This window comes from Eptesicus fuscus, chromosome 2 (genome assembly GCF_027574615.1).
Source record: "Eptesicus fuscus isolate TK198812 chromosome 2, DD_ASM_mEF_20220401, whole genome shotgun sequence".
In the NCBI taxonomy this organism is placed as follows: Eukaryota; Metazoa; Chordata; class Mammalia; order Chiroptera; family Vespertilionidae; genus Eptesicus; species Eptesicus fuscus.
This window is the reverse complement of record NC_072474.1, coordinates 94,716,966-94,735,574: the sequence shown is the minus strand read 5'-3', so window position 1 is coordinate 94,735,574 and position 18,609 is coordinate 94,716,966. Positions and strand designations below refer to the sequence as shown.

The 18,609-nt window shown below is 44.6% G+C and overlaps 1 protein-coding gene and 1 non-coding gene across 2 annotated transcripts in view; both read left to right on the top strand.

The window, feature by feature from the left end:
* Positions 1 to 582: 582 nt before the first annotated feature.
* The window catches only part of PGM2 (phosphoglucomutase 2), a 32,789-nt gene continuing 14,762 nt past the window's right edge, over positions 583 to 18,609 (top strand). Inside the window, exons 1-6 of the mRNA XM_008140358.3 lie at positions 583 to 672; positions 5,969 to 6,136; positions 10,778 to 10,884; positions 14,239 to 14,323; positions 16,585 to 16,668; positions 16,798 to 16,991. Of these exons, the coding sequence (XP_008138580.2) occupies positions 583 to 672; positions 5,969 to 6,136; positions 10,778 to 10,884; positions 14,239 to 14,323; positions 16,585 to 16,668; positions 16,798 to 16,991 (728 nt within the window). The remainder of the gene's footprint in view (positions 673 to 5,968; positions 6,137 to 10,777; positions 10,885 to 14,238; positions 14,324 to 16,584; positions 16,669 to 16,797; positions 16,992 to 18,609) is intronic.
* Positions 10,903 to 11,032, top strand: LOC114231085 (small Cajal body-specific RNA 4). Its single transcript, XR_003617064.2, has one exon. It is a non-coding gene; the product is annotated as a small Cajal body-specific RNA 4 (non-coding RNA).

The following is an 18,609-nucleotide window of genomic DNA, read 5'->3' as shown; positions in this document are numbered from 1 at the left end:
CGCCTCCCCTCCGCCTCCGCCTCGCCCCGCCTCCCCTCCGCCTCGCCCCGCCTCCCCTCCGCCTCCGCCTCGCCCCGCCTCGCCCCGCCTCCGCCTCGCCCCGCCTCCCCTCCGCCTCGCCCCGCCTCCCCTCCGCCTCCGCCTCGCCCCGCTTCCCCTCCGCCTCGCCCCGCCTCCGCCTCCGCTTCGCCCCGCCTCCCCTCCGCCTCCGCCTCGCCCCGCCTCCCCTCCGCCTCGCCCCGCCTCCCCTCCGCCTCCGCCTCGCCCCGCCTCCCCTCCGCCTCCGCTTCGCCCCGCCTCCCCTCCGCCTCCGCCTCGCCCCGCCTCCCCTCCGCCTCCGCCTCGCCCCGCCTCCCCTCCGCCTCGCCCCGCCTCCCCTCCGCCTCCGCCTCGCCCCGCCTCGCCCCGCCTCCGCCTCGCCCCGCCTCCCCTCCGCCTCCGCCTCCGCCTCGCCCCGCCCCGTCTCCGCCCTTCCCGCCCCGCCCCGCCTCGCCCCGCCCCTCCCCGCCCCGCCCCCGCCTCGCCCCGCCCAGCGGAAGGGCGAGATCGCTGTCTCCTGACCTCGGTGGTGGCTGCGTGGGGATGGCGGCGCCCGCAGCTCCGGGAGGCAGTGGCCCCGGCACGGACAGCCTGCTGGACCAGGAGACAGCCCAGTGGCTACGGTGGGACAAGGTGAGGGGCGCCAGGGGGCTGGGGGCGCCCGCCGGAGGTGTAGGGTCCTCTGCCTGCTCCCCAGGCGAGTGCCGATGTCTGCCCTGCCTTCCTTGCCTCTCCTCCCGGGCGCGGAGGACGCAGCGGCGGCCAGGCCTCCTCTGGTCCGGTCGGCATGTTGCACATGCGGAGTTTGTCCGGAAAAGGTTGGCTCGGGCCAAAACCAGCCCGCCGCCGGGCCGGGCTGCAGGATCGGGAGTCAGGGAGAGAGCGGGTGGGCCCGAACCCGGCCGGCTCAGGGGCTTGTCTGATTGAGGACTGCACGCGGACTGCACGCGTCCCTGACCCTCCCACCGCCCGCTCGTCCTCTGCTGTGGGGTGTGCATCCCCCACCACCCAGAATCGTTCCGTCCCGCCCGTTCCTTTGGCTCCTGGGAACTTCGCGGACCAGCATTCCCATCCACATCTCCCAGGTGCTTTGTTGCAAACATGGGTCCGCCCAGTTGGGCCCGCCTGACTCCAGGCATCTTTCTTAGGTCTCTGATGGGAGGGCATCCCTTGGACACAGCACCCCTAGCTCTGTTCCCTCTCTTAGGTGCTGGAGCAAAGAGGGAAGCCAGCTTCAGACTTGCCTCCCTCCCTCTCTCCTCTCTAACTGGAGTCTCCACTTCCGACTTGTTGCTTCCTGCCGGCTATTTGTGTTCTTGGGATGTGCGCTGCTCACTTCTGCTGAACTTGTTTCTCACGTTGTCACTCCTGTTTCCAATCCGAATTTACACGTGGTGTCAAGGGAAAAAAACATTCAAACCTGTGAAGAATTTTTGTGAGTTTCTTTGAGCCAAATTGTTAACAATCGCCGGGAAGCAAAATCTCAACGGATTGAGAGAATGCTCTGGAGAATGGCAGGCGGTTTTGCTCCTTATTTTATACATTGCAAGGAGGAGTAAGTGGGTTACATGAAATCCATTGGTGATAGACTAGGGAGATGGGAGATAGCAAAGCTGGGAAACCTCTGGGATGGGATAAAAAGAAAAATAATAGACACATACTTCTTTTACATAGGTGGATACAAGATAGTTAACAGTCAACAGTTAATTCGGTAACAGTGAGGGGATTTGTGGTCTCCGCAGAGCTGTGTCTGTGCTTTGAGGCGTCCGGAAAAAGGAAAATTACTTTGACATTTCAAGGATATGTTATGGTAGACGCAAAAAAGACAATAGACAGGCTTTATTAAGGTAAAGATTGACCTTTGTCAGGGAAGGTACCGGCCTAGGACATGACTACCCACCATAAATGGCTTTTAGTTAAAAAGTTTTCATTTCAGACCATCCTATGTGGTTAGTTTAGGTCTCTGGGTTTGTAAGGCCTCCACTCACGCAGGCCTCCCCCGAGCTGGTCTGGTTTAGTATGTGGCCTTTTTTCGTCCACAGTGGCTTGTGTAGAGAGGCCTTCCCTGGCTCCTGAGGGTAAATTGTTTCTCCCTAATACGCTCCCTACACAGACTGTTCTCCTTCACAGCTCTTACTGGGATTGATCAAACAAACCAAAAAAAAAAAAAAAAAAACCACACAAAAAAACAAACAAAAAAACCCAAACAAACCAAAAAAACAAAAACGTATTTGTAGGTTTATTTGTTTAATGTCTGTTTCCAGGGCTGACTTCAAAGGCATGAGATCTGATGGGGTCTGCACAGAACCCCTTCCCCTAGGAGGGCCCAGCACTTGGTTAAACACTCTGCTCTCCTGTCTTGAACTTCTTAACAGTTGTTGAATGAGGGGTCCCGTGTTTCATTTTGCTCTGCACTCCAACAAGTTCACACAGCAGGGCCTGCACAGTGCAGATGCAGAGGAGGTACAGGTTTCCCCCGCTCTCCGAAAAGCAGGGGTTTCCTGTGAAATCCTCGGTAAGCTCAAAGGCCGGAAAGCAAAGAAGCAGTCACCATTAATGTACATGGAAAGTATCTCCAGCATCTCAGACCCCCAAAATAACGAACCGAGTGATACCAAATAACACATAAAGCTTAAAATAACCGGAACATATGGTGAAAGCTGGAATGACGTTGTAAATAGACACCCCGCTCCGTACACTTGTCAGTCCAGTCAAGCAGCAGACTTTCCGTTTTGTCCATTGAGGGAAGGACCCCTCTGCTACTAGCAGAGCCGATAGGAACTGCGGCAGCGGTCAGGATTCTCTCTGCCTGCGGAGAGCGTGAGTGGTGGACGCAGGCGAGGTGAGCACACACACAGGGTCTTCATTTCATTCATCAAGGTCAAAACGCTTAATTACGTTCAGCTTTACGCTAAGCCTGACACACCCTCTGAGCTCTTCGGCTTTTCTGATTAGGACACGTCTCGCTGAGGGATGCGCAGAATAAACCGAGATAAAGCACAGGTGCGCGCAGACGCGGCTCACAGCCCTGGCGGCTGGAGGCTGAGATGCTGAGCGTCGTTCCGGGAGGAGCTTGGTGGGACCACTGTCGCCGCTGCCTCTGTCACGCCTGCTGCCAAACAAGTGCTGACGGCTGCTTTCACTCTTCACCTTTTTTCATAAAGGCGAAAATCCTCTTTGGATTTCTTTTCTTTTCTTTTCTTTTTTTTTAATTAGCAAAAGCAGGCACTAACAGGTCTTTCGTGACAAACTTTCGAAAAGCGGGGAGCACCTGCGCCTAAGTAGTTGTTGAGTAAATGGGGAAGATTGCCGGTCCTGTCTGCAGGACCAGGCCTCCCGCTCCCTCCGCCCCTGGCCCCCGGACAGGAAAGGCACATCCTGTTTCTGGATGCTGTTGGCAACTGGGTGGTTTTCCTTTTCCTGGAGAGACAGCCTTGCCATTCTTTAGGGCAGGAAGATGTTTCCATTTCTGATAACATGCAGTTTGTAGAAATCTCTTAGCTGGTAATGAATTGCTCCCTAAAACTTTCCCTTTGAAGAAATAAACATCTAATTTCCACAAAATGTTGTCACTGTATAGAGCAAGGGTGGGGAACGTCTGACCCCCGGGCCATATAAGCCTGAGAAGTCATTTGGTCTGGCCCCGCCAGGCATTAGGGGTGAGTTAATTAAATGTTTGACCTAGTATAGCAGGCTAATTTTTAAGTTGATAATTTAGTCTGGCCCGTGAATGATGTTATAAATATCCACATGGCCCTTGGCAGAAAAAAGTTCACCCCTGGTATAGAGAGAGGGTACCTCCCTAGGTACAAGTGAGGGGATGTTGTCCTTTTCATTTTTTAATTTCTGCCACTTCTTTCCTCTTCCAGTTTCTTTGGCTGGAGACAGGCAGCAAGAGGGAACTTCCTGCGAGCTAAAAGCATCGCAGCCCTCTAAAAGTCTGAGCCCCCCAGGGCGGCAGGTCTCCCTGCCTTTCCACTCAGCCTTCACCCACTTCTTTCAGCTGCTGTCAGCTTTGGTCACTCCCACGGCTGATTCTCAGCTCTGTTGCCCTCTTGACTTTTCATTCTTATCTCTCGGCCTCATTTGGTTTCTCTCAGGCTATTGGTCTTTGATGGATACGAAAGGCCGATTAGGATTTTCCACATTGGTACTGAGAATCACCAGATATTGGGTGTGGCCTTGAAGTTCCTGTTTTCTCGTTGGCTTAGCAAATATTGATTGAACCTCTTTTATGTTCCACACCTGAGCCCTTCATTGAGGCATCTGCCGATCTGATTGGTCAGATTGTGCTTTGTGATCAGTGGTTATTGCTTTTAGCCCAAAAGGTGGGCTTTTACTGCATTCCTTGCGAATCTGGAATAATCTGGAAATGTGGACTTAATTCCAGAAGGCCAAGGGTTTATTGCAATAGCATTTCAAAGTTTAATTATGTGGCCACATCTTGCCTGCATGTTCATCTGAGATGATGACTATAAAATAGGAATAAAGTACTTACTCCATTATTCTTATGAATTCTTAATTTAAAATGTCTGATATGGAATTAATGTGATTGCCACTTAACATTTTCTGCAACTATTGTACAAAGAAAACAAGGCAGTGTAAGATGAGCTGAACTGATTCGTGTGAATGTCTATTTGAAGCAGTGGATGTAATAGAAAAAGCACAAAATTCTTGTTTATCATGCAGTTTAAGCAAGTCTATTAATCTCTGAGATGTCTTCATCTGTAAAATGGGGGTTTTGTTATTTGTCTGCTTCTTGAAGTCATTACAAGATTCAAATTTGACCAGGTATGTGAAATCATTGTACAAGTTATAACACAATAAAAATAAGGTTTTGATTTGAATTGTATAATCTTTCACTTGCTGGGAAAATTTGAAGACATTAGGGAAGAAAAGGAACATTTGATTACAACTAAGTGTCAGGCAGAGAAAGATGTTTTACATTAATTTAATGAATTTGATGTAAACCACCTCAAAACCATTTTGTAAGGAACATTCTAGACTGTTTGCCCAAGTGAATAGACTTGGTGAGTGGTGGTGTGACTAAGATTCCATTCTGGGTGTTTGACTCCAAAACCTATAAATTCATTCCATTTTTCCCAAATTGCTTGCTGTGGTAGGAAAGAAAATAATACTTACATTATAAAAGGAAAGACTAAATACTGTATATTTCTATTCTAAAACTAAATATATATTTCTTATTAACCACAATATCACTCTTAATTCAAAAAAACTGGCTTTATATTTCCAAAGCATTAAAATACTGAAAAGCCTATATATGATATACTAGAGGCCCAGTGCATGAAATTTGTGCACAGGTAGGGTCCCTAGCAGCTGCCAGCTGCCAGCCGGGGCCTTCCTTCATTCCTCGCCGCCCCCTGATAGTCAGCGCACATCATAGCGAGCGATCGAACTTCCAAGGAGACACTTTACATATTAGGCTTTTATATATATTGCCGGAGTGTTTCTCAGCATCTACAAGGATTCCAGGAATCTGGAAAAGGGGCTGCGTGTAAATTAATAAAGAGACTAGACATTAAATATAAATTTGGAATACATGGGGGAGACAGATGGAGCTTAGCTTTAGTAAATAAGTTCTCCAAATCTCCGCATATAGGGCTTTTTATTCACACATCTTGCCATCTAGCAAAGCAGATATACAGTACATCAAAGGTAAAGTTTGTTAAACAATAAAAAGATTATCAGATTGGGATATATATTATTGCATATATTATTGTCTGGCAGCAGGCAATAATATATGCAAGTCTTCATTTATTATGCTAACTACTGGAATTTGCTTCCATCAATATATATACAGATAGATAGATTCCTCCCCCAGGTAGAATTGTTGTGGGATTTTTTTGTATTTCAGACTTTTCATTGTTATTCCCCTGGCCATATCGGTGTATACATTTGTGTTTTGCAGAATCCTTTAACTTTGGAGTCAGTGAAACAACTAGTTGCAGAAGGCAATAAAGAAGAGCTACAGAAATGTTTCAGGGCTCGCATGGAGTTCGGGACAGCTGGCCTCCGAGCCGCTATGGGAGCAGGAGTCGCCCATATGAACGACTTGACCATCATCCAGACTACACAGGTAACCACATTTTTATATGTTTTAGTTATTCTTACCATGCCCCCCCCGTGTTAAAAGGTAAACTGAGGCATGATAAACATTTTTAAATCTATCTGAGCAAAATCTATACAAATTGGGTAGTACCAAACTACTGGAAATGGTTAGAAGCCTCCACTGACAGGAGCTAGGAGACAGATTTATTGAGAAGAGGCAGAAGCAAAGCAAGGAAATGAATAGATCGGCTATAGCTCAAGCGATTACCTTATTTGGGAAAGCCTCAGTGGCTATTTGTGGTTGATTGTCCTTCGGTTTGATTTCTTTTTTGTTTGTTTGTTTGTTTTTGACAGACAACTGTTTAGTTTTTATTTCATAATCATGAACTTAACTCTGATATCCAGCTAGATGGGGAAGGGAGTTAGGAAATCCCATTCTTTCTGTAGCTCAGGTTTTGATTTCTTAACTTGAGTCATTTACAAGGTCACCTTTTGGTTTGCTTAACAGGTTTCCGTTTGCTTACTTAGGCTACTAAGGCATTAAAGCCACTTCAGTCTAACAGCCTCCTTATTGGAGTAGCTTAACCCCAGGCTCCCTTTGTAAAACAAGTGTAATTTGTTTTGATTACGGCCAGGTCTTGTGGGTTTGTCTAGGCAAAAGGAGTCACACTTTTACTCCACAAAGCAAGGCTTGCCCAGTTGGTTGAAACAGTGCTTGTTTCAAAACTCATACAGCCACTTACGCATTCATTCATTTAGCAGAGATTTATTGAGTGCCTACTGTGTGCCAGACATTGGGAATATAATAATGACTAAAACAGACTCATGGATCTTTCATTCCAGTGCACATTCACCAACTAAGCCGACTGACTTTTATGGCCTTCTAACTTTTTGTTGTGGTTGTACAGGTGCAAGCATTGAAAAGTTTTTGGAACTGCCAGAATCACCGGGAGCCAATTCTGTTTAGGTTGAATATACAGTATGGGTGGAAATTATTGCTGAGTTCCCTTGCCTTCATTTGTGAATTTTGCTGCCAGAGTCTAGACCCAACTTTTAGGAATAGAGATGAAGCCTCTGACAAAACAGAAGAGCTATTTATGAGGGAAATGAAGGAGAACCGATTCTTCTGTCTCCTCAATTACTTAGACTTGAAGGTCACTTAGAATGAAGGTCACTTTAATTCTGAGGAAGAAAAGGCTGGAAAAATTGACTGAGGTGACTGCGTGTACCTTACATGTACCTCCCAGCATAAAAGGCAGTTGGGCACGTTGTAGCAAAACCCTAAGAAGACAAGTTACTAGGGCTGTAGAACGAATTGCCCCAAACAGTGATTTTACACAGTTTATTTTGCTCACAAATCTGCAATGTGAGTGGAGCTCAGTGGGGACAGCCAATCTCTGCTACCCAGGCGTCACCTGGGCCAGCTAGGAGCCTGGAATCACCTGAGAGCTCCCTCATTCACAGGTCTGCAGTTCTTGCTGACTCTTGGCTGAGATCTTAGCTGGGGCTGGGCCACTACCTGTGGCCTGGGCTTCCTTACAGCATGGGGCTTGGGATAGCATCCAGACAGTGTGTGCCAGGGGGAGGCTGTACTGACTCTAATAACCTCGCCTTGAAAGTTATTACTTCCATCATGTTGTATTTTTTAAAAAGGGAGTCTTACAAGGCTGGTCATATTGAAGGAGAGGGTACGTAGACACCCATGTCTCATTGGAGCAACATCAATGTCACATGAGAGAAGCCTGTGGGATGGTGTAGCTATCTTTGGAAAATTCAATTGGTCACACCTCCAATTAGGCCTAATGGTAGGGTATTCTATGAGCTTCTCATTGAACATAGAGTCTTTTCTCCTGCATTCATCTCCATCTAGTTTCTAGGAATTATGCAATCTAGCCCCAGAAAAGTCTTAGGACCTATCTCATACCTCCTCTTCCCTAGAGGAATTGGTCTCTCCTGGGACTTGACACTGTGATAGCTAAGAAGCCCACAACACTAAGATGCAAGCATAGCCCTTAAAGGTCATCTACACTAATAAAAGAGTAAGATGCAAATTGACCGTACCTTCTCTACACCCACCAGCCAATCAGGAGTAAGTATGCAAATTAATCCAACAAAAATGGAGGGTTAATTTGCAGGGGGCAGGGCGGGATGCTTGTGTCGTCGCCATGGCGATGGTGCAGGTGTTCCATACTGCCCCAGCCGCTCCCGGCCTCTGGGCAGCATGGGAAGGCAGAAAGGCGGCTCTGGGCCAGAGCGAAAAGGCCGTTCCGGCTGCAGCAAAAGCGGTGCTGGCAGCCAGGGGAAGGAAGGCCCATTCTTGCACGAATCTTCGGGCCTCTAGTCTCTTATAATCAGCTATCCCTTGGGATAACATCCCCACAGTCCCCACCACTCCAAAGTGGTCACCCAGCCTACACTGGAACACTTACAACAGGAGACAAGGATGTTAAGAGTTGAGACAACATTAGGAACGATTTCCAAATTAGAGGACAAGGACAGACACCACAGGCTTCCACTCCCAGCCTTGGTAGGTGACCTGGCGGGAGGTGCTGGCTTTCCCTGTGGCCTCCGCACCCTGCCTGCTGCTCTCTGGTGTGGGCTCTCTTCACGGTGCCCCCAAATTCATCTGGTTGGATTTAAGAAGCATATACACTGAGTGGCCAGATTATTATGATCTCTGAACGCATAATAATCTGGCCACTCAGTATATATTAGAGGCCCGGTGCATGAATTCGTGCATGGGTGGGGTCCGGTCAGCCTGGCCAGGGGGAGGGGACATGGGCGGTTGGCCAGCCTGCCTGCTGGTCGAACTCCTGGTCGAGGGGACAATTTGCATATTAGCCTTTTATTATATAGGATATACACTGAGTAGCCAGATTATTATGCGTTCAAAGATCATAATAATCTGGCCACTCAGTGTATATGTGAGTCAGGAAAACAGGACAGAGACTGGAAGGAAATTTTTGTATTGTTTGCCTCATTTATCGAGGTTGTAATTTCCTCTTAGGTTACTTAACTGAGCCGTGGGACATGAATGATGGGGAAATAGCCATTCTGTCTTTGGAGAATGGTTGTCATTAAAGGATGGTTTCACTATTTTGAGTCAAAAACCTGTTTTTCTGTAGCTTTTTCATATTGGTCACAGTTGGACCTTTTGAAGCCAGACCAAGTTTACTTCTTGTGTCCTAGGGTAACATTTCAATTCGGAAACCTCCTTCAGCCCACACCGAGTCTTTTCTTAGCCATGCTCTTAGGTCCTCAGTCTCAGCAGGCTCCAGAGTCTCTGAGCAATTTGGAGATGTGAGGATTTTGGACCAAGGCTTTTTGCCTCCTTGAACTTTGGGATCACAGCATAGCAGTTGACCAGGGATGGGGAGAGGGTGCTGTCCCTGTTGTAAGCTTTGGAATGTGAGCATCAGTTCTTTCTGGAGCCCACAAAACCAATACACATGTGTCCTTCTTCCTTTGTATCACTCAACCTCAAAATGTATGCCCAACGCAATGTTTTTGTCCGGGAAAAACTAAAGGCATTCTAGATGGGCGATGCTCTGGCAACCAAGCCGGGAATATCCTCCCTCCCAAAAATGACTTCCTTTGGCCAAAGTGAAATCAGTGATATGAACCATCATTATTACCTGATCAACCTTTGTTCTCTGATAAAACCTGTTTTATCCAATATTCTGAACCTGTTGAATTCAAAGGTCACTGTTTTGTGATCTTTCGTATCTCAGATTGAAGTGATGTTATTGCACCCACTGGGATACAGGAATTGTGTGTTTTATCATTTCTAGGCAAGTGTACGAGCCCACATACCTGCATACCTTTTATTTGTATAATTGGCTATGTCATGTATTTGGACTGATATGGCCTCCTTAAGACCTCTACCTAATTAAAAACAAAATTATAAACAAACACATTTAGATTAGTCGTTTGTCAAAATCTTATCAAATGTATTGAGTTCCTTTGACTTGCTGCTGTTACAGAGCAGGCAGAAATATCTGAAACACTCCCCTGTCCTCAGGCACTTAGAACTAAAGTAAAAGAAGGAATGTAGGCTTTAAATGAAAATAACAATAAAAATAGTGCTTCTAACAGCTACACATAGTGCTTTCTTGGTGTTAGATTCTCAGCACTTGGCATATTTTAACTTGTTTAATCCTTACAACAGCCCATAGAGATAGGTACTATTCTTATTTTTGTTTCACAGAAAAGGAAACTGAGGCACCAGGAGATTAGGGAATTTGTCATTTTGCTTGTAGGTGGCAGAGTGGAGTCCAAACGCATAGACACTCTGTGCTTTTAACCCAGCACTGAACACCTCTAACCAGACCTGGGGAGCAAATCCAGCTCTGCTGCTTTGTACCTGGGCAAGTCACTGAGCATCTCTTAGCCTTAGTTTTCCCATCTGAAAAATGGGACTTCTTGGCAAAGTTGATCTAGGGCTAGTGATATTAGATATTAAGTGTCAGCATAGTACCTGATACATATAGATCAACAATAAATAAAGCTTTTGTTTTCCCGTTGTTCAATTTGTTTAATTACTGAGGGATTTCTCCTCTCTTTGCTACAATGCTCTCTTGTGGAAATAAGAAAAATTGACCAATTTATCATACACATATAATATGTTAAAACATATATACTCTTTTAATCCATGGGGTATTTTTTTTAGGGATTTTGCAGATACCTGGAAAAACAATTCAGTGACCTTAAGCAAAGAGGTGTCGTGATCAGCTTTGATGCTCGAGCTCACCCAGCAAGCGGAAGCAGCAGCAGAAGGTATTTAAAGATGTTTATGCTGGAGGACTAAGAAGGCTGAGTCTGATGAAGCAAGACTCTGCTGATACAATCCTCCTAAAAAAAAAGGGTTGGAGAGAGCAGCCCTTATTGGAGAATATCACAGGGTTGACTGTACTACCCAACATTTTACAAACAAAAAACAAAAACAAAATATTTGTAAAAGTATTTCTTTGTAGTGATTCTGTGGTTTTATTTTTAATCATCATTTCAATAGCTTGCCTTTAAAAAACATTTGTCAGCTATATTGCTTAACTACAAACATGATGGGTAAATTCTGTTTGCCACTTTTAAGAATCCTAGTTTTACATTTGGGTTAAGAAAATGAAGTTATTTTGACAATTTAGAATTTAATACCTGTCTGAATGAATTTTTTTAAAGTGGCAACCTTATTTCTCCTCACTTTCTTATTATTGTGTAATTTTTTCCTCTACTACTCATAAGCTTCCTGATCTCCTCCGGTTCCTGCATGCCCATTTCGAGCTTTATTCTTATAACATTCCCAGACCAATGTGAGTCTCTGTTATGTAGCTATAGGAAGGTGATGATGATGATGGTGATGGTGATGATGGTGGTGACAGTGGTGGTGGTGATTATGATGATGGTGATGGTCATGATGATGAGTGTGATGTTGGTGATGATGATGGTAGTAGTGATGATAGGACAGCCATCATTTGAGTGCTAAATGTGAGCTAGGCACTTAGGTATTACTCATTTAATCCTCACAACAACCTTTAAGGCATGTACTTTTATCTCTAAGATCATAAAGTGAAACAATTTAAACATAAGGAGGCTGGCCCCAGGAGTTGGCAAACTTTTTCTCTAAAGGGCAAATAGTAAACATCTTATACCTTGTGGGTCGTACACTCTCTTTCACAACTACGGATTCTGCCATGTAGCACAAAAATAGCCATGGACAGCACATAACTGAATGGGCATGCCAGTGTTCCAGTAAAACCCTATTTACAAAATGAGCTGTAATTGCCAATCCCTGCTCTTAATCATGCAATGTGACTTTTTTTTAAAAAAACTTAAATACTTCCCCTATTATGAATTTTTTAATCACTTCAGAGTATAAGTATTAATAGTTTCTTGGATTGGAAGAACACATAAATACTTAATATTAATGAAATTCTCATGAACTCTACAGTGCTGTTTGGGGTCAGAATCCTAATCTTCGCCTTTCCGGAACTTGTAGCCTGAGAGAAGCATTAATGGGAACAAATGTGTGACTGTGCGGAAGGGAACATGGTCAGGGCCAAGGACTAGATGACATCAGTCCCCAGATTGAACTCAGGATGACCTAAGGCTTTTGATCTTCAATTGCAGGCTCAAAAAAGTAATTTTTTTTCCAACAAAGCAAGAGAGAAGTTGTAGCTCTCAGGAACAGATGCACATGGATTACATTTTCAAGAGAGTGATGTTGTACAAACCAGAATAGCAGTTTGTCACTTTTCAGTTCATGAACGTACCGTTAGAATTAGATCATACGCATGCTTTACTGACCCCAGGGGCAGGTCAGATCCCCCAGCCAGAGCAGGTACAGTATATGTGGCTAATTCTGCTTGTTTGGCTTCTCAGATTTCTTCATTTCAGGCTGACTATCCTGTTTCTGGTTGACACATCCTTTAGATATGTTAACATTTTGTCAATTAAAGTACAGGTATTTCTTGCTCTGGCCTTGGAGCCACATTATTTCCAAGAAGTAACCGATGTTATTAATTCTACTTAAGTTTATGGTTCAGGTTTCAGAGTGGGATAGGATGGGATGGGATGGAGCTCAGGGCTACAACATGTAAGCATTTAGAGATTGTAGCCTCAATGTTAAACATGGGAAAGCACTCATGATCAGTCAATGGAATCTTCTTAACGAGTTGGGTACTATGGTAGTCTCAGAATTTTACCTAAGGAAATGTTTATTCATTCTTTAATCTTCCAACTTTAAATAGTGGGTGGGGAACCTATGCTATAACTGTTAAGCATATGCAGAGAACACATTGAATTTTTTTGTGCACATTTGTTACTTAGTTCATGTATATATAATCATTTATACAGGGTGGGGCAAAAGTAGGTTTACAGTGGTTCATATGGAAAAGAATGCAATAATTAATAAATAATAATACAAGAATAAACTCTGTGTTTCACATACAGCGGTAAACCTACTTTTGTTCGCTCTGTGTGTTGAGTGTCTCCTTTGCCAACTTTAAGAAAGTGCCTTTAAAATCAGTCAATGTTTCGTGAGGATGAAAGCGACTTCCTTGCCATTCATTCTAGGAAATACAGTTTAGATTTAATTCAGATTTTTATTAAACTTGGTTTTGATGAATTTTTCTATTTTTACGACTCTCTCCTGTGAAGAGACCTTCTTTTCCTGTCAAAATCATTCTGTATTACCCTTGATCTTAGGAATTGTCACTGCTAAAAAAAAAAAAAAAATGCAGAGATCTCTTGTGCCCCAGCCAGCTCCCGGAATTTGGGAAGAGCATGAATGATCGGGTTAATTCTGTAATGTAGAATGTTGTTCACTGGAAGTAAATTGCTCATTTATTGAGATAGAGTATTTTACTCCAAGCATGAATAAAGACTTGATGCCCTGTGTCCTACCCTAAGCCAGTAGCTGTAAAAGTTAAGAAAAATGTCAGTGACATTTAAGTCTTGTAAGGGCTGAATGAAGCTAAGATGTGTATATGTCATATACATATATATCACATACATATATATCATACACACACATATGCCAATAAGATAACATGAAATCAAATGGTAGTCTGCATGGTCTATACTGGATTGTGGTAGCTCTACGTTAGAGTTTCTCAGTCTCTGCACTATTGACATGCAACTTCATTCTGGGCCAGATAATTCTGTTGTGGGGGACTGCCCTGCAGGGTGTTTAGTGGCATCCCTTACTTATACCCACTAACACCCAGTAGAACCTTACTCCTACCCCAGTGACAATCAAAAGTGTCCTCAGACGTTTCAGAATCCCCATGGGGGCAGAACCTCTCTTGGCCAAGAACCCCTGAGGTAGACCAGGAGTCGAAAGACTCGGATGTAGGCCTGGCTCAGCTGCTAAGTGTCTGTTGGACGTGGGACACGTTATCTGGCCTTTCTCAGCTTTCGTCCCATTTCTGTGAAACGGGTATACAAATAAAGTGAGGCGACTCCCAAGGTTCCTCCAGCGTTAGTATTCTATGCAATGGAAGTATATTAAGGTTTTCCTTGATCTGGCTGCTATACTCAACCTAGAGAAGTGGCCAGGCATTCATTTGCTTCTTCACTGTCACCTACGGTCCTGACCACTCCTCTCCTTTCTCCCCCGTCTCGCTGCGTTTCCAGGTTTGCCCGACTTGCTGCGACCACGTTTATCACTCAGGGGATTCCTGTGTACCTGTTTTCTGATATAACCCCCACCCCTTTTGTGGTAAGTAGCTAGTTCATTTCATAATTTCCTGTCACAGGGGTGGGGATAGGACATGGCTAGATTTTACAGGCTGTAGTGCTATTGGGAATCAGGTATTTGAATGACAGGAGAACGCCTGGCATTTGTTGGGTGTCCTTTCTTCTCTCCAGGAATGTTTCTCCCACATCCTAGTAATATGTCTCCGATGTTCAACTTTTGATTTTTCAGAATTGATATTTTTAAGTGCGGTTTTCCTTTTGCTTGTATTCAGAAGGTATTTTAGCTTGTTAGCAAAATGTCTTTGGTGTGTTTGTGTATGTGTGTGTTTTTGTTTTTGTTTGTTTGGTTGGTTTTTTGGTGTTTTTTTTTTTTTTTTTTGGACTGTAGTTGTTTTTCCCAGCTATTACAGTTTGAAAACCTCTCATATCTAAATCTGAATTCACCTCCAGCCACGTCTTACCGTGAATATTCTTGGCAAGTTGGTGCACCAGATTTTATGCAAATGTGCATTCTAAATATTATTCATGGCCAATACAGAAAGCATGCTTGGCATGTATTAGTAAGATTTTTATTAAATACTTAATGTAGCAGAATCTAAAGAAAAGGACCATAGGGACTGTGGCAGCTGTTGATTTTAAGTAGATAGAACTTTTATGAGCTGAGCCAGATGCTAAGAATATATTTTTTTAGAAATTAAGCCAAAAACATGATCTGAATACAGTTGCTTACATTAAGTAGAAATGAAAGTGGATGGGTATAGGAGAAGTAATGCCCACTGGTTTGTGTTTACTGTCTCCAGCGCACTGACAGGTAGATGCAGCACCTTCGAGATTATAAATAACCCAGGGGACACTCAATGTCACATTCAAATATGGTTCCGGTTTTATTTGATGGAAAAATTGCAATGTTTTTGAGCATCCTTGGTTTTCTGTACTATGTAAGTGTTTATAGCAATTGTGTTATCATTACTATTATTATTATTAGTCCTTACCCGAGGATATGTCTTTTTCCATTGATTTTTGGAGAGAATGGAAGGGAGGGAGGAAGTGGGGGAGATGGAGAGAGAGAGAGAGAAATATCGATGTGAGAGAGAAACATCGATGTGAGAGAAACACATCGATTGGTTGCCTTCCACATGCTCCCTGGCCAGAGTGGAGATAACCTGCAACCCAGGTACATGCCCTTGACCCAGGAACCAAAACTGTGACCCTTTGGTCCTTGGGCCAATGCTCTAACCATTGAGAAAACCTGCCAGGGCAATAGCATTTTTTTTTTTTAATATATAGCAGACATGAATTAAATGAGTGTCTCATGATCACTTCCCACTCCATGGAGTGGTTCTCCCTTTACTTTACTCCAGGACACATGGCGGATGTGAGATAACTCCTAAGGGGACAAATAGCCACTTAATGGGAGATGGAGGGACACGTGGTTAGATCTTGCGTTGCCTGTGCATGGTAAATCTCGTGTGTGGTCACAGAGGGGACATGCCCCTTTCCCCATTTTGAGAAGTAGTCTTGTAAAGATAGGAGCCAAGTAGAAATACAAGAGAGGGAGCTTTTATTCTGGAGCGAAGATAAATGAGCAAGGTATAATTTTTTCCTTAAAAGCAAGTAGGGGGAAAGAAGAGAAGAGAAAGCAGTGAGAGGAAATAAACTGGATCTATACGCTTCTGTCCCAAGAAGAAGGCTTAAAAGAATGTGAAATGGAAGATTAGACCATCTTATGGTTTGGAGAGTTTTCTAGTTCTACCAAGTAGGAGACAATGAGAAGAAGGCACCTAGGAAAATATGTTCCTTATTAGGGTACATGTCCCAGAATTTTGAGCAGTAAGTTCTAAGGGTAATAAGAGAATACTGTTGGGTGTGGCATGAAAATACTGAATGACAGGTTATGATATTTATGTATTACTAGAGGCCTGGTGCACAAAATTTGTGCATGGGTAGGGTCCCTAAGCCTGGCCGGCAATCAGAGCCGATCTGTGGGGCGACTGGTGAGGCGATCAGGGTGATCCCCGATGGCACCCGCCTTGGCTGGCCTGGGGCCTGCGTCTGGGGGCAGCTCCTGCATTGAGCGTCTGCCCCCTGGTGGTCAGTGCACATCATAGCGACCGGGGGTTCCGCTGGTCATTCTGCCGTTTGGTCAATTTGCATATTAGGCTTTTATTATATAGAATGTTTATTAAAAGGGAACAACTTGGTACAAACAAACAATATAGAATAGACATTTTACGTATACCTGATGTGTGTGTTTAAAACTGCTCTGGTTTCCTTCCGTGACAGCCCTACACAGTGCTGCATTTGAAACTTTGTGCTGGGATCATGATAACTGCCTCCCACAATCCGAAGCAAGACGATGGTTATAAGGTACTTTTATTTTTCTGTCCACATGTATGTCCTTCTCGACGAACCCTAACCTTCTGCAGTTTGGGAGCACAGGGAATGGATGCGTTTCCATTAACCGCATCCTGTCTGGATGTGTTCCTGCGTTCTCAGGTCTACTGGGATAACGGAGCTCAGATCACCCACCCGCACGACAAAGGGATTGCTCAAGCGATTGAAGAGAACCTGGAGCCGTGGCCTCAAGCTTGGGATGATTCCTTACTTCACGGCAGTCCGCTCCTTCATGACCCAACTGCTTCCGTCACTAAGGACTACTATGAAGACCTTAGAAAATACTGTTTTCACAGGTAAATGGGTTGCACACTCACCTCAGGTGAGCTCAGTTAGTGTGATTCAGCCAGGTTCCCTCACTTCACCTGATACGTAAACTGTAGCTGCGTCTGATTTTAGAGGCTGTGGATTGGGGGTTGGTAACTTTCCTTAAAAAGGCAGATAGTGAATATTTTCGGCTTTGCGAGCCATGTAGACTGTCACACCTGCCCAACTCTGCTGTCGTGGGAAAGCAGCGATAGATGATATGTAAGTGAATGAGCGCAATCCTCGCTGTGTTCCAAAAAATAAGTCTGTTTACAAAAGCAGCCCTAGCTGGTTTGGCTCAGTGGCAGGTGGGTGGTCCATCGGCCACAGTTTGCTGACCTCTGCTGTCGATGCATATATGTGTATGAGAGTGTATGTGTGTGTATGTGTATACTAGTAAATGTATACATAAAACTTGTTGAAAGGTGTTGAGTAGGAAACACTGACTTTTTTTTTTTTTCATCTTTCCAGAAATTTTCTGTGCATATGCAAGCATACATACGTGCAGTATATTTCAAAACCAGCAATAGGAATATACTGTGCGTGTTGGTGGTGCGATGCCTTTTCTCTCCAGTTAATTTGTCTTGGATACCTTCTCTATCACCCCCTGCTAGTCCTGACCCTTGTTTTTGTAATGTCTGCTGTGCCCGTTTATTTAACCCAGTGACACAGACTCAGGAATGACCGTGAAATAAGAAGCAGACGAGCTGAACGTCTGTAGTTTGCTGTGGGTCCACCACGCCTCGTTGTCTCCCTAGCAAGAAACCACTGGTTTTCAAGAAGTGACATTTCTAGGTTGTGTCTAATATTGTAGTTATTGGACCACCTGGGAGTGGAGGCTCCTGCGTAGCCCGTGGAACCTCAGTCACATATGAAGGAGCAGCCATGCCAGCTGGGCGTTACCATGTGCAAACATGTCATCCCGAGTTGCCAGGCCATCTGACTCCTTCTCCCTAAAAGAAACTGGAAACCAAGATTTTGTTTGTGAAATCTCCTAATTGTTAAAAGTTGGGAACAAGTAAAACACTTCTTCGAGCCTTCCTTCTGTCCCTCTGAGTCAGCTCCACAAAGACTGAGGGTTTCTGCCAGTCTGGAGCGGCTCAGTTGGTTGAGGTTGCCAGTTCGATTCCCGGTCAGGGCACATCCCTAGGTTGTGGGTTCAATCCCTGGGTCAGGGCACGTTCGGAAGGCACTGATTGATGGCTCTCTCTCACATCAATGTTTGTCCCTCTCTCTCTCTCTCTCTCTCTCTCTCTCTCTCTTCTCTCTCTGTCTCTTTCCCTCTCTCTCAGCATGTCTCTGGTGAGGATTAAAACAAAACAAAAAAACTAAGGGTTTCCAGTTTGGGCTACTCCAGGGAGCTCTTGAGCAGTTACTAGAGTCCGTGTGTCCGTGTCTGTGTGTGTATCTAAGGATACACATTTCCGTGTGTATCTAAGGATACACATTTCCATGTGTATCCTTAGATACATTTCTGGCGTCAGAATTGTATGTGCATTTACAAAGTTGATAATGGTTTACAAATTGCTCTCTGAAAATGTTAGTTGACACTCCCACCAACGGGATATGAGCCACACATTCTTACCTCACTGAGTTCTAATATTATCA